Below are 25,102 nucleotides of genomic sequence, written 5' to 3'. Positions count from 1 at the left end.
ATCAAAGCCTTGAACCATGGCTGGCATGAGTTCACGCCTCCTCCTCTTTTTACTCTCCTCCACTGGGGTCAGACGCTCGAAAGCTGGTGGCTGGGCATGCGACGTCGATGGCATAGGCGATGGTGTTGTTGTACTCACTGTCACAACACCAGGGAGACAATTAATTCAGATGCTGCCCGTTTGTTAACATATTTCAGGAAGGTAAAGGGGCATTTTCCCATACAATATCTGTACCAGTCAGGATTTCCTTTACTACTGCAAAACAATTAACTTACAAACATTTTCAGAATGGAGGATGGCCTAAGAGAAAAACCACTGGATAAGAAAGAGATGTTTCAAGTTTCTGCCTGTGTTTACTACTCTCTTACATTAAACCATTTTAATAACCTAGTCAAATAGACTATACACAATGATATACATTTATGATAGACTGAATTCTTGAGCAGTGAAGTATATTGATAAAATGCTTCCAAAAAGAAAACAAAGGGAGATTTCTGGCACACACTGTCATCATTTGGGGAGGCAGCTAATAATTTTATCAGATAAGTCTAGTAGGAGGAGAGAAGACAGCATCTCAGTTGCGGTTCTGACCAATTTTTAATAAAACACTTATTTTTACTTCCTGTAACTTTTTCTTACATAATATAGATTACCTTGGCAATTAGAACTTTATTACCACTTACATCAATTTATTATTACTTTGCTAATCTTGATGAAAATATATTACTTTGCGAATTTTGGTCATGAAAATATATTACTTTGCTAATCTTGGTTATGAAAATATATTACTTTGCTAATCTTGGTCATGAAAAATACCAAATTTGTAACTAATTTGTATTTTCATAACTAAACAAAACCTGAGGTCTTAACATTAGGATTTACTAGCGCCAAGCTGGAAACCGGTAGAATTATATTACACTTGTGAGATCCAGGGACTAATGGCATCTATACCAGGTCACACGGGGCATGTATACCCAGAATGCCCACGGCTACCTGTGACCCATCAGTTATATTTCTAACCCAGTTTAGACTGCTAGAGGGGTGGTTCGAGGTGGGCCTTTAACTGTTAAGACCTCAGGTTTGTTAGTTATGAAAAATACAAATTAGTTACAAATTTGGTATTGTTCATACACGAAACAAACCTTCGGTCTTAACATTAGGATAGACTTACTATTGGAGGGAGGTTAAGTCTCTACAACTGACTGGAAGTTTGCCACCTTATCCATTTCCGAATATATAGGGAAATTCTAGAGAATGGACAATGAACCTAGGACCAAAGATATAAGCGGATCTATTGGTTTCCTTCCCACTGGGTGTAGATAGCATTCTACTGTTTACTCTTGTCCCTTGCGACTGGATCCACCTTCACCCCTCTTTCCTTATTATCCAGAGGGGTGTGTTGCTACTGAAAAGTATATCATCAGCTAAGATAGCTTCACAGTATGGCTGACCATCTCACCTGCATCTAGTCCGTTCCAGCACATGACGGTACTCTCCTTCATATTGCCCGTAGTTAAAGGAGTAGGAAGAAAGTAGTAAAGAAAAAAAGACCAGTCATCCCATTCATTCTACTTTCATACCTTCATCTTAGACTAGACGCAAACTGACCCGCCAGGGCACTGGATGAACTATATCACTTGTTGGGCCGCCACCACACTGGACCCAAGGAAAAGGTGTCCCAAGGATCTATGGGCAACATCTTTCAAATAAAATGAGGTGAAAGTTGTTTGGCGCTTCCACACGCCAGCTTTCAGAATTTTATCCACAGACATGTTTCTTCTTAAATGCTAGGGAAGCACTCACACCCTGATGTCATGAGCTCTAGCTCCCACCTGGCTATCTGACCCTCTGTCTTCTGCAGTATAAGCATTTCTGATTGTCTCCCTTAGCCAAAATGATATTGTATTCTTGGACACTTCCTTCTTGTTCCGTCCTGTACTTACGAACAACCTCTGGCACCCCGGCCTGAGGTGCCTTGTTCTCTTTAAGTACTCCTTAGTGCCCTGACGGGGCACAGGAGCATTTCAGCTTTGTCGTTGTCTACAAAGTCTGCCAAGGAAGGTATGGTAAAGGAGTCGAATCTGCCGTCTACTATTGTTGGATTTTGGGTCTTTGCCACGAATTCTGGGACAAACTCACACCATTGATCTCCAACCTCTCGAGTGCTTTATGAGATATGAGGGGCCATGTAGCTCCCCCACCCTTTTGGTTGAAGCCAGGGCCAATAAGAAGACTGTCTTCAGGGTCAGGCTCCTATCCGTGGACTGCCTTAGTGGTTCGTAAGGGGGTTTTGTCAGACTACTCAGTACCTTGGTCAGATCCCAATCTGGGGTTTTTAGCTCCTTTGGTGGGCATGACTGTTCAAAGCTCCTCATCAGCATGGCCAACTCCCATGAAGACGATATGTCCACTCCTTTCATTCGTAAGACTGAGGCTAGAGCAGCCCTGTACCCCTTCACTGCAGATACAGACATATGTTTTTCTGTTCTGAGATATCAGAAAGTCTGCTAACTGCTGAATATTGGTACCGAGTGGAGACACGTTCCCCCTACGACACCAATCACAGTATGCTGACCACTTCCCTTGGTATACTGTCGCAGATGATTTTCTGATATTACTGCCATCTGAGTTGCTGCTTTCTGCGAACACCCTCGCTCTCGGAGGAGATACTTGACAGTCTCCACCCGTGAAGCGATAGGGACTTCACCGACTGGTGGTACCTCTCCACGTGAGGCTGACACAGAAGGTTGCTCCATGGAGTAACTCTCTTGGCACATCTACTAGGAGTTCCAGTAGGTCTGGAAACCACTCTGCTTTCGGCCATAACGGGGCTACCAGGGTCATCTTGAGGTTCTGAGACCGCATTACCCTGTTCAGAACCTGACGGATAGACAAAATGGAGGAAATGCGTACACGTCCAGATTGTCCAGGGGTGTTGTAGCGCATCTTCTGCTGCTGCCTCTGCGTTCCGGGACTACTGAACAATACACTTCCAACTTTTTGTTGTACCTGGTTGCGAATAGGTCTATGATCGGTCCTTCCCACAACATGAGCATCCTGTCCACTACCTGTTGTGTAGGGACCACTCCGTTTCCCAGAATCTGATCCCTGCGGCTCAACTTGTCGGCCACTATGCTTTCTTTTTCCGGAATATACCTGGCCTTGATGTCTACCAGGTTCTCTATAGCCCACTGGTGAAGTTGAACTGTCATCACATGTAACTGCCGAGAAACTAGGCCTCTTGCTTGTTTATATAAGCTACTACTGTGGTGTTGTCTGACATCAATACCACCGAGTGTCCCTTTACTCTCTCCCTGAATTCTTGTAGAGCCAGGAAAGCTGCTTTCAACTCCAGCACGTTTATATGGAGTTCTCTGTCCTTGCAACTCCATTTTGCTGACACCATCAACTCCTCCATATGGGCTCCCAGCCTTCTAGTGATGCATCCGAGAACAGCAAGAGGTCTGGGGAGATTGTTGAAGGGGGACACCCACTGTCAGACTGTCGTCGTTCCACCCACCACAGCAAGTCTTTCCTCACTTCTGCCGACAAGGGAATTGCTCGTACGGGTGATCTACTGTTGGTGACCAAAACTCCTCATCCTCCATTGTAGGGACCGAAGGTGTAGCCTTCCTTGTGGTACTAGCTTCTCCAGGGAGGTTAGGATTCCCAGCACCACCTGCCACTGTCTTGCTGGCTGTGTCTGCTTTCCAGAAAGGCATTCACCACTTGTTTGCATTTCTGTACTCTTTGGTCTGTCGGGAATACTTTGGCTTGTGTTGTGTCTATCACCATTCCCAGATATTCCAAACGTTGACTTGGATCCAGCTGCGACTTCTGCTGATTCACCACAATACTAGGCTGTGACAAAGCTGCAGGAGGGCCGCCCTGTCCCTGAGTAATTTCTCCCTGGACTTTGCTATCACCAGCCAATCGTCCAGATATCTTATCAGCCTGATCCCCTGAGCGTGCGCCCATGCCGACACGAGGGTGAACACTCTTGTAAAAACTTGAGGAGACGTTGTCAATCCGAAGCACAGGACCTTGAACTCGAAAGCTTTCCCTGCAAGACTGAAGCGGAGAATTTCCTTGAAGACTGATGGACTGGTATCTGAAAGTATGCGTCCTTTTAGATCGACTGTCAGCATAAATCTCCGATTCTGACTGCTTGTAGAACCGTTTTCGGAGTTTCCATCTTGAAAACTGGTTTTCCTATAAAACAGATTTCAGCGTTGACAGGTCTATTACTGTCCTCCACTCCCCGTTGGCTTTGGGTACCAGGAAAATCCTGCTGTAGAAGCCTTTTTGTCGGACTGCATACTTGTTGCACAGCTCCTTTTTCCATCATCTTCTTCACTTCGTCCTGCAGAATAGTGGCCTTCTGAGATTTGTGGGCATAAGTGACGTGGGGTAATGGTTGATCTGTCAGGGGCGGGGTTACCTCGAACGGAATCAAATACCCGATCCTTGAGAACATCCACCACCCACTGCTCTGCCCCTAGTTCCTGCCACACTTCCAGTGATTTGCCAGGCAACCCCCCACTGGTGTGGCCGAGTGATGGGAGGCGCCCATCCTATCTTCTTGAGCCTCTCCCCCTTCCCCTATTGCCCCTTCCTCGTTGTTCTATTGTGAAAGGGCCGATGAGTTATCCTCTTTGGGAAGAGGGTCTTGTGACTCTATTAGGGATGCTATGTCTCACTGGTTTCTTTTCGAGACATTTGCTGTTGTCTTCCCTCCAAAGGAATAGTTTGACTGTTAGAGGTTTTCCTAACTGCCTGTTGCACCAACCTATCGTTAGTGTCCATCCTTCTTCTATCTATCGCTTCTTCCAGTATGACCTCTGGCAACAGTAGTTGCGATTCAAGATATCCCATTCCTCATTGCTAACGGGAATCCAAATCCACATTGCGGCTTAGTCTAGCCAATGCTGCATCTCTCCTCATTAGCAGGATATTTGCCCAAAAACATTGGCACTTACGTTTGTCAGGTACGCAATCGCCTTGGACCCTGACTGTAGTAATCTAATGAACAATGGTTCATCTACTACTTTTCCTTGTTGCTTTACCGAGGATGCAATTTTCGCCACTGCTGTTGACCAAAAGGTCTAACCAGGACGCAGCCTGGAAAGACAGAAGAAGCTGGTGCTTCTAACGTGGCAGCCTCTTGGTACGTCATCGAAGGGCACTCCACTTTTTAACCTGATCCAAGGTTAATCCAGGCCTTAACCTTACATTAGGGTTCATTTGTCTAGACAGCAAAGGGGACCTTCGGTGTCGTATAATATTTCCTTTGCTTTATCATTGGAGGGGGAATAAATTTAAATGATCTATTAGATCTTAAGGAATTATCCCTCCCTGCAATCTTTGCGTTTACGTGTTGCAAGGACCGATTCCGCATGACTCGAACAAGGCAATTCATACGACACTTGGTATCCCTCTTTAGTCCAAACGCCATGTCAATTCCAGGAGGAAGCATACTGGCCGGTGTTTCTGTCTTCTCCGAAAGGCTATGAATTGACGAATCAAAATCAATAACCTCTGCATACGAGGCCAGAAACTCTTGGTTTTCTCCTTCCTCCGGCTCTAGTGTACCACTCTCCGTCACGAGAGATGTTGTCTCGCCTCTATCTTCTGACAGACGGCCCGGAAGTTCCACGGCCGCCTGCCCCTACGGCCGCGGCCTCTTTGATTCTTTGCTGGCCGCTGTTGGCTCGATCCTAGATAGTCAGCAGGGGAACGAGAACGTCTCACTCTTTCTCTGCTCACGGATCTAGAGCGAGAATCTCGTCTAGATCTCCAAGATGAAGGATCCCTTAAGACAGAGGTAAGTTCGTCTTTATTTAGCATTGGCATCGTTTTCGAGCGTCGGCGAGCCCGGCCTCGGCCTTCTATCCAGACGGACACTGCCTTCCACGAAACGTATCCGCCGAGGTTGCCAACTCTCTATTTTTTGTACTTTTAATAGGAGCCTTATCGTCCTTCGTAACGTATTTTGAACGGCCTTACGGAGCGAAACTGGGACCTGCATTCCATCCTCTGCTGCACCTTTCGCCGCCAACGTCGATTTTACCAGAGGTATCGCATGTTTTTTGCGATCCGAACTGGCAACTCCGCCTCGGCCGCTAGCTCGCGGCCGTACCTCTCTCGCTTGTTCGGATTCTTTGCGAACGGCTTTCGTCTGGCAACCTTGTATTAATAGCCAACTGATTTTCCGAACCTTACCCCTTCTTGCTGACTTGGAAATGACAGCTTCGTCCGAAAGGAGAGGAAGAATTGATTCTTCTCCTCTTGGCCCGAGGATCCGCTAGGAACTCCCGAATCCTCCTCCAACGCTTGACTGGCGCTCGCCGTGACTTATCGGACTTAGCGATGACGCCGAACTAGAGGAAGAAGACGAAGAAGGCGAATCACACTTTTTCTTTTTGTCTCTCTTATTTCATTCTCTCCTCTATATCCTGTAACTTCTGCATTACAGTTTGCATTGACGGATCAGAAGGCGTATTAGCGGTCTGGGCGGGAGCAGCGAAAAAGGCCGAGAATCGGTCTGTGACGTCATCACGCCCTGCCATCTCAGAGTGGACGTATGTTGTGACGTCATCGCTCTCGTAGGGAGAGACTGAGAGGTTTCTGCTGGTAACCAAGCACGTTTGCTGCCAAATTACCTCCCACGTTCTGCATCGCTGTAAATACTGAGTGGGAATGAGAAGCAGCGGCATTAATTCCCATAAATTGCAAGCCCGGGGGATGAGGAACATTCAGCGCTGCCGGACCCTGCTGGAACCGTGACGTCATATAATGCGCAAGCAGACCATCCAAGGTTGGTACGCCTGGTAGGCCTAGCGCTGACCACGTACCATCTAACCTATGCGCTTGCGTAGCAGGAGCCTGGAACAAAGATGGCGGATCTCCCCCTCTACTTGCTGGGAACAAAGGAGAGTGTAAATTATTCATAAAATTACCCAAGGCCCCTCCTGACGTTTCCGATACAGAACCGCTAGGAGAAACCGAAGGGGTATGAGACAATTCAAAAGCAGGTGGAGAAACATATGGAGCAGCCTGGTTTATTACCGATACAAAAGAAGCCGGTAAGGTTTGGTCATCCAAAGATGGCGTCACCCCCTTTCTTTTGTATTGGCTTTTCCCATAGAACTTCTTCCACTGTTCCACCGACCAACCGCGACAAACAGAACACGGATTAGAAACCGTACATACGTTTTTCCCTGCACCTACTACACGTTGGATGAGGATCCGTCAATCACACCGAGGTTAGGAACCTAGAACAAGGGAAGCCACTGACTCCTGGGCATTTCCTTTGTCTCCTCTTCGAAGCGGTAGACGATCCCGATGTTGAGGCAAAAATTCTCCATCATACCACGTATACACTCTTACCACACACTGATCACACTTGGAGAAAGAAAAGGAATGAAAAATAAAAAAATGAAATGGATAAAGAACGGGCAAACTGAAAAACCGGCTTTAAATGAGATAGACAGTAACACGTCTTATCTTAAAGGCGGTAGGAAAATAACTGATGGGTCACAGGTAGCCGTGGGCATTCTGGGGTTATACATGCCCCGTGACTGGTATAGATGCCATTAGTCCCTGGATCTCACAAGTGTAATTTTAATTCTACGGTTTCCAGCTTGGCGCTAGTAAATCCTAATGTTAAGACCGAAGGTTGTTTCGTGTATGAACAATATATTACTTTGCTAATCTTGGTCATGAAAGTTATTGTTCAAGACCAAGTTGGCCATTGCTTTCATAAATTTGCTTTGGTGTGTGAAAGTATGAAAAAAAAAAATATACCAGTTCTTGAATATAAAACCATCCAAGAAAGTTCATATATATTAGTGAAACATGAACCAAAAATCCGATGGACTGACCTGTGATTCATATGTTCGTCGTTCCAATTCAAACAAGTCAGAGATGTAACCCTTTCTACATTCAAAGTGAATACTTTAGCTATCACCATGATAGTTCCCATTTCTTGGCGGACTCGAAAAAGTGTGATGTTGCCATATTCACAAGTAACCCAGACCAGGGGGAAAGTTTTGTTTAGGACTCTACTAGGCCTTTTTAATGAGGTGGTGAATGCCCAACAGCTGATTATGATAACAAAAAAAAAATAATGTGACCACTGGAAAAGGAAGACATACATGGATGGCACTGGTCATGCTACTTATCAAGTCTTGCAAGGCACAACAGGAAGCAACCCAGGTAAAACTGGCACTGCCCTCAAAAAAAAAAGGAGTGCTTAAGGCATCTGGGCAGCAGTTCCAAAGACACAGAGTGCCAGAAATCACTAGCGCAGCCTCCAGAGAGGCACAAGTACATGTCGCCACTGATCTTCGTTTTACACTTTTGGTAGTATTTACATTCTTCTTTGGTTTAGCCATACTCGAAAATGATAACCCTGGTCTAACATACTACTGGCTTAATAAACTTCTGTTTAGCTCTGAAAATGTGATGCGTTCAGTTACCCTTCATGTCTACATCTTTTACCATGATATCAACTTCCAATTTTGAGGAGGAGGATTATCATCTCCAGTACATTGTGCTTCTTTATAGCATACCATACTCTGGTTCACTACTTAACACACATGGTGGGGTTGCCCACAAGACCCTAATATATGACCATATGCTTGACAATAAAACATCTCCTCAGCCTTGGGATATATTGCCTAACCTTCAAACGTATACCAGCTTTTTTTTTTTTTTTTTAATAACATTAGGTGAGAATGTCATAATTCATTTGGAACTAAAGCTAAGGCTCCAATGATCTTCCTTCTTTCAATTCTAATCACACTTGATCAGGTTTCTCTTCTGAGTATGTCGTCAGTTGGGGTGAAAATATCATTCTCTTAGTGATTCCTAAAAAGCATGTACGTACTCAACATTCTATTTAACTCCTCTGAAAAGCAATATGTAATGCTTTTGATTTTTCACTTTCTTTTGGTGAGGTCAACTCTACTGTCAGTCACCCACCCCCCTCAGGTGATATCTTAGGCTCTAGGCTACAATACTTTACAAAGATGTATACACATTAAAAATGTCACCATAACAAACTTCTGTGATTTTCACATATTTAATCATTTCAAACTAAAGTAAGACCAATAGGATATCAAAAAACAAAACTTGTTGCCATTAATAAATGTAAACCAAAAATTCCTCCTGTCTTCACTTTTATGCACTTGCACTAATGTGAAGGATAATACAATTGCTCTTTTTCTCTCAAAATTTCAATGAAGTAAAGTTCCAAATTTGAAGAGCAAATTATATTATTATTTATTATAAAGAATTAGTTTATCCAGATCTGCAAATACAGGTCTTGATATATTAAAGGCTTATTAGAGGTCTGATACTGGGGCTGTGTAATTGTTGATGGAATACTGCATGCTAATTTGGCAGCTATACCAACTTTTTCGTTACCTTCAGTTCCCACATGTGCTGGAATCCAACATATTTTTACTTAATAGTCCTGATTGAATAAGTTGATGAATCTTTATTTCGATTTCTTATACAAGATGATTTGGCGGCTTTTACTTGTTTATAGTATCAATAGCACTTCGTGAGTCACTGAAGATTATGGTGGATATTGCACTCTTCTCAAATATTATGTCTAATGCTATTCGTATGGCTGTGAGTTCTCCAGTATATACTGATGATATTGGGGGAAGACTTTTCATTAATTTGTCTTTTGGGAATGCTGAAGCTCCAACTCCAGTATTGGTTTTTGATCCATCTGTATAGATCATAATCTCCTTTTCTTCTGATGTGTTCCAGTGTGTGTTGGGGGTACATCTCCATGTTTGTCAAATTTCTTTTTAGAGGATATGATAGAGCAGTAAATATTTTTATTAGTTTCAAAGTCTAGGGTGGTGGGCGTTCTACTGTTGGATGGAAAATTGATGTAATATGTGAATTCATTAAATATTTGGTTCTTTCTGGGAAAGAGCTAGCTAGCACTATGGTCTTCAAATCTTTGATTATAATTCAGAGCAGATAGCAGCGGGAGATGTTCCTGCTTGAAGGGAAAGGCCCCTAGGCATAATTATCAAGTTGCAGTGATGTTTACAGGGTAATATACCTACTTCTGCTAACAGGGAGTCTATTGGGGATGATGAAAATGCTCCTGTGCACAAACGTATTCCTTCATGATGTAATGCATCTAGTGTTTTTAATGTTGCTTCTGAGGCAGAGGAATATATTGGACAATAATCTATCAGTGGAAATTTTTGAATAAAGCTATACATAGCTTAACTATTTGGTGTTTTAACCATCCTTATCTGTATAGAATATGATTGCATTTCTTTTATTTATCAAAAATTGGAATCCTACTGATTTTGCCCAGTTGGTAATATTTGTGATGGCCGTATTGAAGACTCTTTGGGTATGTCTTAGTGTGCTACTTGAATAATATATGGCAAAGTCATCAACACACAACAAACTGTTTTTAACTCCTTTTGGTAAATTTATTGTAATATCATAGATTGCTAAAGCAAATAGAGTACAGCTTAAGACTGCCTTGAGCGTTTCCTTTCTAATTTATAAATATTTGAATAAAAATGTTCTATTTGAATTTGGAAAGTTCTGAGAAAATGTTTAATAAAAATAGGTAAATGGCCTCTTATTCCTTCAGAATGAAGCTTTTGCATGATAGTGTCTCGTGTTGTACCTCATGCTTTTCTATGTTAAAAAATATTGCCACTTAATTTTTTCTGATCAAATTCTTTTTTGATATGATCTTCTAGACAGGTTAGTGGATCAAGGGTTGATTGACCAGCTATTGATCCTGATTGCATTGATGTTAGAACTGAATTTTTTATGACATATGTTAGGCATGTATTGACCATTTTTTTAGCATTTTGTATAAATTGCTTATCAAAGATTTAGGTCTATAATTGGATGGATTACTTGAATCTTTCCCAGGTTTGTTTATTGGGATAATGAGAGCGTGTTTCTATTTAACTGGAAAAACAAGTTTTATCCAGATGGTGTTATAGAATTTTGGTAAATATGATTTGGCAATGGGGCTAGTCTCTGTATCATTTCAAATGTCTTTTATCATGGCATGGGGACGATGGATGACATGAATTTAGAGCATTATTAAATTCATCCATAGTAACTACATAATTACATTCTAGATCTTTAATAGTTTCAAAATTGAGTATGGTATTTTTTCCTTCCGTTCTTATATTGAAAATGTTTATTTAGATTGGAGTAGGTACTTGTCTTCAAAGTGCTTCCCAATTATGTTCGCTATTTCATATGGGTCATGATATTATTTCCCATTTTGGTTTACTGCACTTCTTGAGCGTCCTATGTACCTTCCGTTTTTTCCTTAGTTTTTGCCAAATATTTCATAGATGTATTTGTTGACAAGCTAGATGACATTTCCTCAGATATTACAAGTTTTTGGAATTTGGAATTATATATTTATTTATTACATAACTGTATATAATTGATTATGTTGATTACTTCTACTATCCTGTTTAGAATGTTTGTATGGTTGGGAAATTTGTTGAGGGCTTTGAGCCATGGCTAAAGTCTGCTAAGATTTAGACTTAAACGTGTTTGATTTTACTTAAAAGTTGCTAAGTTTGGAGTCCACCATGGGACAGAGGAATTTTTAGGGTGTGGTTTTGTATTAGGTATGCTTTTATCGGCAGCATTTATCAAATTCATGAAAACTCCACATGTTGTATTGTGGTTTTGATTACATAGAAATGGTGGTATATATTTCTGGTATGTGAATTATAAGTGTACCAATTTTATCATTTAAATAATTTAGGACAATGGGGAAGTGGTCAATGGTACATGAATCATCCAGGACATTCCACTCAAGTCTTTCAGCTAAGTCAACTGAGCACAACGAGATATCTACCGAAGAAGAGGTTAAGTGGGTATTGGAGAAGAAGAAAGGTTAAGTGGGTATTGGAGAAGTAAGTTGGCACATCATTTTCATTTAGGCAGCATAGGTCATGCTCCAATATGTATTTCTCTGTTTGTTCCTGGTGTGTCAGCAGGGTGGTTGTTATCTCAAAGGGGACTGAGCATTAAAATCTCAAGTCAATTATTAAATAATGCTGGTGGATCACTGAAATTCGAATTAAAATTTGGTTGGTTGTGCAAGTTAGAAATTATGATCATATTTTTGTCCGGCATATATAATTTGTTAGCTGTTATCTTATATGATAGGGATGGTATTTTTAAAAGTTCATAGGTGATACTATTATGAACATATATTGCTGCGCCGTTTCCCACCGTCACTTGGTGAATAACAAGCAACTTGAACTATTGAATGTTTGTAGGGTTAGATCCTACATGTTGTAGACATATACATATTGGGTTGTGGTCTCGTAGGATTCTTTGCAATTCACCCAGACATAGTCAGGTTTAGAGGCCATTTATATTCCATTGGATAATTTTATATTCCATTATTGGGAGGAACTGGTGTTAAATTCTGTATACTGATTGCAGATTTTACTTTAGTTTTTTTTTTTTTATTGTTGTATTGTATGTTGATTATTAGATTCAGCAGTTGTTTGTTTTTCATAATTAAATAGTAACGAGTCTATTTTTCATTTTATAATTTCCTTTTTGTATGTTAAGGATTCAGAACTTAAATTATTCTCATGTTGGTATTTTAAAGGGCATTTCTGAAATTTAACAAAATAGTCTCTACAATTTCGTATTGTGTCCTCTGTCTTGGCGGGTAGTTGGTTAAAAGTACCTAAGAAGCACTCATTACAAACACAAGACAACACATTTTTGATGTTGTTACTGGTTCATTTTCTTTGACCGAAGCATATCTTTTAAGCTTTACAAATTTTTGATTTTGTAATACTATTGGTCCTCATCTGTAGTGATAAAGAATGTTGGCTTGAGGGGTTATTTGGTTTATTTATTAGTGGAATATTTGGGTCTTGTGGATGACTGGGGTATGATAATTATATTTTGGTTTGGTTTATTTAATGGTATGAATTTCATTTGCATTATATAAGGGGATGCTGTCATTAGTATTATCTTTTGGGAGTTGTAAAAAGTTATGATGATTGATTCTTTGTTGAATGTATTGGATTGGGAATTTGAAGTTATTGTGTATTTCCACTTGTGATGAGGTTTTTGAAATGTTCCTGGTGTTAGTTGGAGTTTCTTAGAATTTATTGTAATTTTCAATATTCAACTTTTTCCCTTAGGTGGGGTTGTTCATTCCAGCATTCTTTTCTTGTTGCCAGTTTGATTATTACTGTTATTATTTGATTCCCCTTCGATTCAAAATTCTTTTTCATGGATATCTGAATCTTTAATGTTAGTAGTGGTAGTGGTGGATATATTACGCTTATTTTGGGTTTCAGTATTATTGGCATGAGAATAGTTTCTATGTTTACATTGTTTGTTGTTGTGCCGATTAGCCCGAGAAGAGCCATTGTTAGGCTCAGATGTCTGGATAAACTAATCCTTCATAATAATAATTGTGCTGATTGATATTTTGATTTTGAGTTACATTTGAGAAAGTGGAGCTTTTTGGATGGATTATTAACTTCACTTACTTTTTGCCCGAGTCTAACTTCCTTGACTGACATTCCTGTTCTATTTATTAACAAGAGAGGCTCTGTGTTGTATTGGTAAAAGGAGCACTCTTCAGGTTTCGTGTGATGGGCTTAGCCCACGATTGGTACATTTTGGGTGGTTACAGTTCCAATAGTGGTATTGTTATCTGATGCACAGACTGCACATATTGCCTTATTAAGGCATTTTTTGTTTGTTGTCCATACCTTGAACACTATTCATTGTAGTGGTTTTGGAATAAATGGACAAATTTCTCTATTTTGCCTGAGAATTTTTATTTTACATGGGAGGTCTTGGCCTGTAAATATTATTTTGGCAATGCTGATATTTGCATTCTTGTCTTTCTTACTTGGAATTGAGTCTACTTCTAGATAGAGAGAGCCGTCATCAGGCTCAGAGGTCTGGATAAACTAAACCTTTATAATAATAATCTAGATTGTGAATATTGTTAGATCTCAATTTCAAGGTCTCTGGCAGTGGTTGTTTTGAAGGAAGTGCTTCTTGTTCGTTATTGGGGTAGGATGGCTGTACCTTGCACATCAATTATGTGGTGGCTTGTTATTGTTACTTTTTAAGTTACCTATTTTCAAGGCAGTGGACTGCTTTTTATTGTTTAACCCTTATACCCCGGACTTATAATTTTTGGCCTAACTGAAATACATCCATAAAATACTGGTGCCATAACCAATTCTTGATGTTTGTGTTTGATCTGACTTAAAAAAAAAAAAAAAAATAATAATTTTTTCAAAATTTACTTTGAATAACCATAAAATGGCTTTAGAGTTAATTCTCAGTAGTGTTATGGGTATTAAATTGTAAGGTAAATAACATCATTTCATTTGACGGCTAGAGTTTCATTTTTTTGTGAAAAACAGCGAAAGCATTCAGGGCAAATTCCTCCATCACATTATTTGGGGTTCAAAAATAGCCTGAGCGGGACCCTTTTAAGGTGACCTGCTATACAGTTCCTCTTCTTCCCCACTGGGAGCTTTATAATCTTATGCCCATCATCTGCAGATAATGCTACATGAGAGGGACTCCCCACTGGATCAGGTGAGAATGAAGCTGCCTGGATTTGTTCCAGTGTACGTCTTTTCCTGATGATTTTTACCGGTTCGTAGTTCTGGACAAGCGACTCTACTAAAGAGACCATGAACTTATATCTATCCAAGGGATGGCTTCTTGATGTATTAACAACAGACCGTATATAGCTGTTGAGGAAAGCAGTTGCAATCAGTGAAAAGGCTGCCTTGTTAGTCCATTTCAGTGTTTGTGTTCAGCTAGGTATGAGTAAAGCTTGGTGTCTTTCAAGTCTACACCACCCATGACATGATTGTAGTCATCAACAATTTGTGGAACAATTTTGTCATGTTTGGCTGTTCTTTTTACAATTGTATAGCCTCCTTTTGAAGTAGATAGAAGAACAGGCGTTTTCTTGCCATCCTTGTAAGCCACACATAACAGAGGACCCTTTCTACGCTCTAAAACCTCTCTTGTTTTTCAGTTTTTTCTTTACAGCATCCATAGGCAGTCCTTTACGGTTAGTGCAAACTGTTCCAGTTGCTGTTGTACCATTCTGCCAAAGATCTTCGAATAGCTTAGGTGAAGAAAAGTCATTGTCAAGACCTAGGTGATGACCACGATGAAATAAACCTGCTTTCTCAAGAAGCCTCATAACAAGGTCACGTGTGGCCCCATTATCACTTACTTGCATACCAGCTGTTCCCCTATATATGTACTTCAAAAGCATAAGTATAACAACTTGCCTCGCATAAACACCAAAACCAAACCTAGCATGATGCTCGTTTGGCAAATACTGTCGCAAATGACGCGTCTTACCTCTCAAACCAATAATGCTTTCCTCAATGGATATTTTTCTCTCAGGGTAGTAATGACTTTTCAAAGTCCCTCTGGAAGTGATCAATAACTGGTTGTATTTTGTACAATTTCTATGCTGGGTGATCTGGTGGTGGAATTTTTGAATTGCCTGCAAAATGCAGAAACTTGAGTAACAGTTCAAACCTTTCTCTAATGTAGTGATTAGAGAACCATGGTGCTGCCTGGCTTGGATTTGTACAATCCCAGTAAGACCTCAGAGTTGGTTTCTTGATAAGCCCCATATTCAAAATAACCCCAAAAAACCCAATAATTCATTCACAAATGTTTGACCTTGTTTGATCCATAAGTTGACTATAGACCTTATCTTTTGCTGTAGATACTCAGTATGGGACTGTATCCATTGACTTGTGAACAAATTAGTTTCATCAACAATTTTCTGAACAAAACTATCTGTAATAAAGAGCTAGTGCATCATGTTGTAGGGAAATGGATTGGTCCACAATGGCCTGTGTATCTTACAGTAGGTGGTCCAGCTTCATTAGCTAATACCTGTACCCAGTCTCCCTCCTCACTGCTATCACTATCGGGATTCACATCATCACTTTCATCTACTGATTCATCGTCAGTCTCACTTTCATCATCAGTATCAATATCTTCCTCACTGGTGTCACAGACATCAAAATTGCTATCATCATAAGTTTCTGACTGAGTAAAACTCCCAAAATTATCATCTGCAAAAGTGCACTTATGAAAATACTAATATATACATAAGTGTGTGTGTGTATATATATATATATATATATATATATATATATATATATATATATATATATATATATATATATATATATATATATATAATGTGTGTGTATACTATATAGCAGACAACACCAAAGTTCGACAGAGAACACTGCTATTTACAATCATAAAGACGAGCACAAAATAAAACAAATAAAAACATAATTACAAGTGTTACTCACATATTTATGTGTGTTCATTCATTACTCTGCAAGTTCATTTGTTGCTCATGCATGAAATGTGTTACCAAAATTTTCAAGTGAAACTACCTCTCCTATCCTAATATATATTATTCCCAAAAACAGGGAAGAAATTAAAATAATATTCCCTAAAATAGTATAGAATTGAAATAAAAATATTCTTCTAAATAAGCTTCTGAAACGAAATAAAAAGGAATGAAGTAATTTTTACTTTGAAGACCTGTAGCCTACTCACGTGTTTACGTCCAGCTGTTAAAACGAGTTTGCGGAGATCGTAAGAGACATGGAAAAAGATTTTGTGGCTTTGATTTTGTGGTAGTTTTCCTGTATTATACTTTGGCATGTAATTGTATAAACTAATACTGAATCACGAGAAACGCACACATTACAAAACTTACATAGACAACACAAACAAGACAAGAACACAGGTAAAACAAACGGTTTGGCAAAGAGATAGTCTTTGTAAACAAACACTTTTGAATGAATTCCAGTTGTTCTTGGCTTTGCCAAACATTTTTCTTTCACTACGAAACACAAAAAACATTCCTGAATCACAAGAAGCCAATTTATCCATAAATTTTGGTGTCTAAGTCCGAAATATTACAAAAAATATATCACTAAAGAGTTCCAGGCACTCTGCAGCAAAACACAGCCAAAAGCAAGCAACCCCATTCAAGACCAAAACAAAAGCTAATCCTGTGATTGGTTGCTATTTCATGATGTAAAATAAGAGAGCCAATGGCAAGGAAGCATTATAGTGACATTTTAAGGCCACCAAAAATACCTAGTGGGGATGTGAGAGCGGGGAATTTGAACACAACTTTAGAAAGCCATGATCGTGGCCTCACAGGGTATAAGGCTTAAGTTTGGAAGACTTTAAACATTGCTCTTCAATTTTCACAAGTTTCCATCTACTATTCCTACTGCAAACGAGTAAGGAGATTCCACTTCACTTTGGATGAAATTTTTCACACGAAAATTAGCAATATTTTGAACTTTCACTTGGCTTTTACATACATCAAAGTTTGCTCTGAATCCCTTGAAATGGGCAAATATGACAAATAAAATTTTCTTCGCCTTGCAATTACAAATTCAATTCATGTGGCCATTCACATCTGCAACATTGGTATTTCCAAAGCCACTCACTATCTGACAATATGGGTTAAGGTTCATTTCCCTGAGAAAAATAGATCATTTTCCCGTCGTCCAGAGCTGAAAGAAATGCAGCAGCAACTTTACACAACTAAGCCAGTGAACATCTTTGTAACGAAACTAGTAAAAAAACAGAATTAATTACTTCCAAGATTTTGTGGAACAGGTGACCGAGTGAGCATGATACACGGCAAATCAAGCTATTTTATGCACAAACCTTGTTGATGGATAAGGCATTGGAGAAACATGATTTGAGAATGCTCCAACCTTACAAGCTATTGTAATTTTCCCCCAACCAAGCCTTTCTTCACCCAGATATATTCTTTCCTCCAACAATTGTCACCATTCCTGGAAATATTCAGTCATTTTTTTTTTCCACTGACTAAGTCCTCTCCAGTTGTGGTGTGCATACTTCGAACTGATGCTTAAACCTTGGGCAGTATTAAAATCACCACGGATGAATACTAGTTGTGAGGCATCAAACAAAAGTTGGTTCACTCCACAAGAGATAATTCCAGAAAAATCTTGTTGCTCTGTGCACAATTTGCTGAGCTATTGTGCTTCCTAAATCTTCAATTCTCTGACCATAGGGACTTTCATCTTTTAGCAAACACAAGCAACTTTGCAACTGGCCCTAGTTGGAGCCTGATTTTGAATATTTTTCTCTGTAAAAACTGCTTGTTGAGATCACAAAATGCGCTGAATAGATTCAAATATTTCTGAATGCTGCTGCCTTGTGAACTTCAACCATGTTTAGTCTCATCATGTTGATGCACACTGTACTCCTCCAAAACTGCAACACTGTCTTTAACTATGACGCAGAAGACTCCATTTGCTTCCCAAAAAAGTATTTTATGAGCAATTTTTTCATGTCAGTCAAAATAAATACAAATACTGATGTCATTCCTTATCTACAATGAGTCACATGAAAACACCTTCACTTTTAATTAGTTATTTTAGAAATCATGCTAAGAAAATTATTTAAGAAATGAAATGACATTTTCGTAACTCCAAAGTTTTAGACACCAGGCAGTTAAAATATGAAAATGATAATACCAAGGTGAATACCAGCACCAGGGTTATAGGAGACAACCAACTGCCTTCACACTTGAGCTTCTGAATATTAGTTGCAGAACAGATGAAATTATGTGGTGGGCCAGATGACAGTTTCAAGACCCGTGGCTAAAGGTATACTAAATTGCAAAAGGAACTGTTACAATGAATTAAGCACCCACCCACACACTATGATTGCATCTATTAAACACCCCCCACCCACACAATGATCAAGAGACAAACACTACAAAAGGTGAAAAGAACAACCATTCCAGTTGATCACAAGAAACACAAACGCAAAGTACTTTTACATAATAAGTTTGGGAAAGAAAGAAGGAAGAGGTTAACAAAATGAGAATAGCTACTGTACTTACACCAATCCAATAATACTGCTGATTTGTCAAATTCAGGTTCATCTTCCACTCTCACTTCTTCAACTTCTGGTCTCTGCTTCTTTGAATCTGGAGAACGTGACCGAGAATGAGCTCTTCTCTTTTCTCCTCGTCTATCTTCTGAATCAGATAGTTCTTGCTTTGGTTCCAGTAACTCCTCCTTTACATCAATTTCCTCAATTTTCATAGAACCTTCATATCCATTTCCAAGTTCTTCCTTGACTGCAAAACCAAAATAAATATATGTGAGAGAGAGAAAGATTTTCATTTTAACTTGTGCAACATATTTGGTTAATCAAACAAATGTGGTTTTGTGGGTAAAGCTGATAAGCAAATATTATAGGCAAAATATACTTCCTCAGATAAAAATAAATAAATAAATAAATAGCAACTCGCAAACTCAGCATAATCTAGTGTCGTCTTGTGAAAAGGCAACTCGCATGATACATCAGATATGTGATGAACTTACCAGACATATCTTGCATAGGTGCATCTTCATAACCCGTTTTGTAATATTCATCAACTTCTTCTTTGACTGCAATGTCATCACCTTTGGCTGTAGTGTTGTCCCTGGAATGCTGCCTGTGGCTCGAGTCAAAATCCTTTTCTTCCGAAGAATCGTCATCTTTATGTGGGGATGAGTAAGAGCTCGTCCCTTTCTGAGAAGGTTCATCCTCTCTTGGAGGCGACGTCGACTTTGCTCTTGACTCTGGTTCTGAACGATGCTCTGGCTCTGGCTCTGGCTCAGGCTCTGGTTCAGACTCTGCATCAAGGTCACCTTCTGGCTCCAACTCCAAAGCTGGCTCGTCATGCTCTGCCTCGTGCTCAAACTCACGTTCAGGCTCTAGCTCCAGTATGGGCTCATTCTCATGAGCTGAATCAGGATCTGGTGCGTCAGGATCTTCCTCATCCTCCTCCTCATCTTGCTCATCATGGTCTGGCTCCAGCTCAAAGTCTCCAGCATCTTTGGAAAAAGAAAATAAAATAAAAATAAAAAATTTAAAAAATTTAAAAAATAAACCTCCTAATACTACTAGGAAATAAGCAAAAGATTATGCACACAAAATTTTTGTTATTCAGGGTGTCAAATATGATAAACCACAAAGGAAACATGTATAAATTACCTCACTTTTTTCAAGGAAGGGTTAAAGTCACAATTCAGATGAGGAACCACTTAGAACTCTAGTGAACTACAAAACAGGCAAGTGGTAATCTGTCATTTTTCACAATAAAAAACATATTCACTAAAAATTAAGTTCGACATATTTCAGTTCTGCCTGTCAATTCTAACTATGACAAATTCTAAATTAATCTGTATCTTTCATAGCTAACAAAACTTGTGATCTTAACATAAGGATAAAGTCTTCTAGTGCACCTGGAAAACCAGTACAAATCTTCTAAAAATGGTAGAACAAGGAATTGGTGGCAATGGGTTTGGCCAATAGGATGGGAGAAGAGGCATTAGCTGATCTTCTCTTACTCATGACACTGTGCACCAGCAGATGCAGTCAGCATTCAAATAAAAAGACGCTTGTGTGACCAAGATGAGTGTCTGCATACAAGTCATTTTAGGGACTTTTTTATATACCAATTTATATGAGCTGCTCGAGTCACTGCCACTTCCCAGATGTAAACGTTTGCTAGTCATAAGCGAAAGGATTAACAGTCTTTATCAATCCTCCCAAACAAAGATCTGGAGGAACTACCACATTAGTCAAAACCTGTTAGAAGAGACCTATCCCGAAGAGTTCTTCAGATAAAACTGTATCAGCCTCATTCCTATGTAAGCTGTGGGCCAAAAGGCAAAACAGCCATTCTCTGAAGTATAAATGAAAACTAACTACCCATTTATTTGTCAGATGATAAAAATGGGTTGGTTGCTCTTCATTCTCTAACCCTCTTACGCCGACTGGACGTATTTACGTCGACATTTTTGTCTCCCGTGTGCCGACTGGACGTATTTTACGTTGACTTACAAAAGTTTTTTTTTTAAATTCGCAGGAAAAATACTTATAGGCCTACCAGCCTAAAACTTTTGGAATCACACGCCTTGTTGGGGGATGCTGGGAGTTCACGGATCAAGGTGTTTGTTTTGTTTACAATCGTTACGCAGGCGCGCAAGCGCAAATTTCTTTCTTGCCGCACTAAAAAGTATCTGTGACACATCTCGGAAATTATTTTGTCACTTTGACATAATTTTTGTACCATTGTAAATTAGCCGTTACATGAAGTATTATATATGAAAATGTGCGCATTTTTATGTAGAATACAACAATAAAATACTCATAATTGTAGCTTTTATCAGTTTTGAGATATTTTATATAAATAACGATAATTGCCAAAAATGATATTGTTAAGATACAATAAAGATTTGTACATACTTACCTGGCAGATATATACTTAGCTATAGGCTCGGTCGTCCCGGACAGAATTTCAAAACTCGCGGCACACGCGACAGGTAGGTCAGGTGATCCACCATTCCCGCCGCTGGGTGGCGGGGTCTGGAACCATTCCCGTTTTCTAAGCCATAATTTCTCTTCCACCTGTCTCCTGAGGGGAGGATAGGTGGGCCATTAATCGATATATCTGCCAGGTAAGTATGTACAAAACTTTATTGTATCTTAACAATATCATTTTTGTACATGAAAACTTACCCAGCAGATATATACTTAGCTGATTGGCACGAGACAGCTAAAAACAAAATAATATTAAACATAATTACATTAAAAAACAGGGAAAAAAACAAACATATGTTCTTGGATAAAATAATCCATGGTTCCTAACCTGATTGGGCTGAAGACTTCATGACTACTGTCGATGAGTCTGCCTGCCTCAAGAGTTTCAGCGAGGAATGAACCTATGGCTGAATAACTCTTTGGATCGTGTCAATGGGGGCTAGCCCGCTTACGCGACAGAGCCTATTCTGGATCGTACCAATGGGGACTGACCCACTTACATGGTAGAGCCTTGACCTTTTGTCATATCAATGGAGACTCGCCCTCTTACATGACAGAGTAAGTTACTAAAAATAATCACAAGGAGCACTGAAGCCAATCCCGATCACCTGACCATGTTAGTACTGTTATAATCTATGAATTGCAAGAGGGTTCCCTATTCCCTCTGATAATTAAGCAATAAAAACAACCACCAATAAAAGATAATTTAAACACTAAAGAAAATTACGAAGGATTAGCCTCAGCCCCTTCTCCCAGCACTGAATTCGCCGAAACATACGCTCCCAGAGCAAAGCACTTTTCGTACGAAATTTTTACGTCTCTTAGGTAATTTGAGCAAACACAGAATTACATCTCCAAAACGTAGACTCTATAAGGTGCTGCAGAGACCATAGTGTGAAATGCCATTGACGTAGCTATGGCTCTCACTTCATGCGCTCTTCTCTGAGAACCTTGAGGTGCTCTTCATCACACTAAAGGTGAGCTTCCCTTATTACATCCTTTATGAAGAATGTAAGGGCATTCTTAGAAATCGATCTTTTCGGATCTCTTACAGAGCACCAAAGACACTCTTCTGTACCTCCTAGCAACTTTTTCTTCTCCAGGTAGAACTTGAGTGCCCTGACTGGACACAAAGTCCTCTCTAGTTCCCTTCCTGTTAATGAAGATAGTCCTCTTATCTCAAAGCTTCTTGGCCTAGGCTTTGAGGGATTTTTCATTCTTTGCTAGAAAAAAATGGTTTAAAGGAGCAAATCGCTGAATCCTTCTTAAACCACTTACCTTCCAAAGCTTGCAACTCGCTAATTCTCTTAGCTGTTGCTAACGCCACAAAGAGGAATAAGGACTTTCTAGTTAAGTCTCTAAAAGAAGCTGCCAGGTTACAGTCTTTTCTCAAATATAAAGAAAATCTGCGATTTCAGTTACAGAGGTACTGGCAGAGGATATTTTCTTCCCCTTACACCATCTTCTAAAACAACTCCCACTTCGACTGATATACTTTAGAGGTGGAGACTCTTCTGGCTCTTGCAATAGCCTTCGCCACTTCTGTGAAAAGCCCCTTGCTCTGACAAGTCTTCGACAGTCTGAAGGCGGTCAGACTTAGAGCGGGGAGGTTTTTGTGAAACCTGTCGAAGTGTGTTGTTTGAGAAGATCGTTCCTCAGTGGAAGCGATCTTGGAAAATCTACTAACCACTCCAGCACCTCTGTGACCCAAATCGAGAGCTGGCCAGAAGGGAGCGATGAGGGTCATTCTTGTTCCTTCCGAGCAAGCGAACTTCCTCAATACTTCCCCTACTATCTTGAAAGGAGGAAGGCGGTATGTGTCCAAGCCCGTCCAATCTAGCAGAAAGCTGTCAACTGCTACTGCTTGTGGGATCCGAGATCGGGGAGCAATAGTTCTCTAATCTGTGATTCCTGTTGGTCGCGAACAGGTCTATATTGGGCCTTCCCCACAGATGCCATAGTGCTGGCAAAATTGAGGATTGAGAGTCCATTCCGTGGGTAGGACTTGTTCTTTTCTGCTCAACAGATCTGCCCGGACATTTCTCTCCCCCTGCACAAACCTTGGTGAGAAGAGAGATCTTCCTCCTGAGCCCAAAATCAGCAGATCTTTGCTGATTCGTACAGGGAAAGGAATGAAGCTTGTTTCTTGTTTATATAAGCGAGGGCTGTTGTGTTGTCCGAGTGAATTTGAATCCCCAGACCTGAGACCTGTTCCTCGAAATGAACTAAGCTAGATGAATGGCTGTTAGTTCTTTTTGTTTATGTGCCAGGACACTTGTTCTCCTTCCCAAGTGCCTGACACTTCTTCCGAACCTAGGGTCGCTCCCCACCCCGAATCTGAGGCGTCTGCAAATAACGCTAGGCGAGGGTTCTGTAAGTGAAGGGAGATTCCCTTGCTTAGTTTCTGTGGATCTAACCACCAGCGGATATTCTCCTTGATCCCTTTCGAGATTGGAAAGGTTTCTCCCAGATTGTTGACTTCCAATCCCATCTCTCCTTCAGATAAAAAATGAAGGGGTCGTAGGTGTAGTCTTCCTAAGGAAACGAACTGTTCCATCGAGGAGAGGGTCCCCAGCAAGCTCATCCATTCCCTCGCGGAACAATGTTCTTTCCTTAAGAAGACTGCCACCTTTTCTAAGCAGCGTTCTCTCCTTTCCTGCGAAGGATACGCTAGAAAATCCCGAGAATCCATCTGAATCCCCAGATAGACAATACTTTGCTGGGGAGTCAGCATGGAAAAATGCTCAAAAATGATTTCCGATTGACTAAAAGTCCTAGGGACTTTGTCAAATTTAGAAGTAAATAAAAGGTTCCTCCAGACATTTTTTCTCCGATTGGGCTCTTATTAGCCAATCGTCCAGATATAAAGAGATCCTGATCCCTTCCAGATGTAGCCAATAAGCTACATTCTTCATGATGTCCGTGAAGACTTGAGGGGCAGTCGAAAGTCCGAAACACATCGCTCGGAACTGGAATACTTTCCCTTGGAACATGAATCTCAGATATTCCTTGCTGCCGGATGAATTGGCACATGGAAAATACGCATCCTGAAGGTCCAGAGACACCATCCAGTCCCCTGGACGAAGAGCAGACAGAACAGAGGAAGACGTCTCCATCGAAAATTTCTTCTTCAAAACAAAGAAATTCAGGGCACTGAGTCTAGAACCAGTCTCCATCCCCCCGATGCTTTCGGTACCAGGAACAGCCGATTGTAAAATCCTGGAGACTGGAGATCTTGAACCAGTTCTACCGCTTCCTTGGAAATCATCTGTTCCACTGCCTGCAAAATAGCAAGCTTTCGGACCGGATCCGAGTATCTTGCAGTCAACTCCCTTGGAGTTGTCGTCAAGGGAGGATTTTCCCTGAAGGGGATCAAGTATCCTTTTTTCAGGATCGAGAGGGACCAAGAGTCCGCTTCCCTTCTGCGCCCAGACTTTTGCAAAGTGGAGTAGTCGGCGCATACTTTCGTCTGGAGGACTCGCTGTTCGTCTAGACTTCCCGAAGGACCTTCTAGATGGTCTACTCCTTCTATCTGGTCTGCGACCTCTAAGAGAGGTCCTAGAAGAGGAGGCACCTCGAAAGGGCTGTACAAAAGAGGGTCTCTTTTTTTCTCTATAGGCACGGCCGGCCTAAAACTTCT

The 25,102-nt window shown here is 40.4% G+C and overlaps 2 protein-coding genes and 1 pseudogene across 2 annotated transcripts in view; 1 reads left to right on the top strand and 2 right to left on the bottom strand.

The window, feature by feature from the left end:
• The window catches only part of LOC135205783 (heterogeneous nuclear ribonucleoprotein U-like protein 1), a 171,160-nt gene that overhangs the window by 74,013 nt on the left and 72,045 nt on the right, over positions 1-25,102 (top strand). The gene's annotated exons all lie outside the window — the stretch shown is intronic.
• LOC135205587 (heterogeneous nuclear ribonucleoprotein U-like protein 1) overlaps positions 1-25,102 on the bottom strand; it is a 90,178-nt gene that overhangs the window by 56,232 nt on the left and 8,844 nt on the right. The window contains exons 2-4 of the mRNA XM_064236351.1: positions 22,741-22,868; positions 19,476-20,036; positions 18,989-19,228 (exon numbers count right to left, since the gene is read on the bottom strand). Of these exons, the coding sequence (XP_064092421.1) occupies positions 18,989-19,228; positions 19,476-20,036; positions 22,741-22,868 (929 nt within the window). The remainder of the gene's footprint in view (positions 1-18,988; positions 19,229-19,475; positions 20,037-22,740; positions 22,869-25,102) is intronic.
• Positions 14,533-17,743, bottom strand: LOC135205588 (piggyBac transposable element-derived protein 1-like; annotated as a pseudogene).

This window comes from Macrobrachium nipponense, chromosome 24, assembly GCF_015104395.2.
Source record: "Macrobrachium nipponense isolate FS-2020 chromosome 24, ASM1510439v2, whole genome shotgun sequence".
NCBI lineage: Eukaryota > Metazoa > Arthropoda > Malacostraca > Decapoda > Palaemonidae > Macrobrachium > Macrobrachium nipponense.
This window is presented reverse-complemented; position numbering and strand designations above follow the sequence as displayed.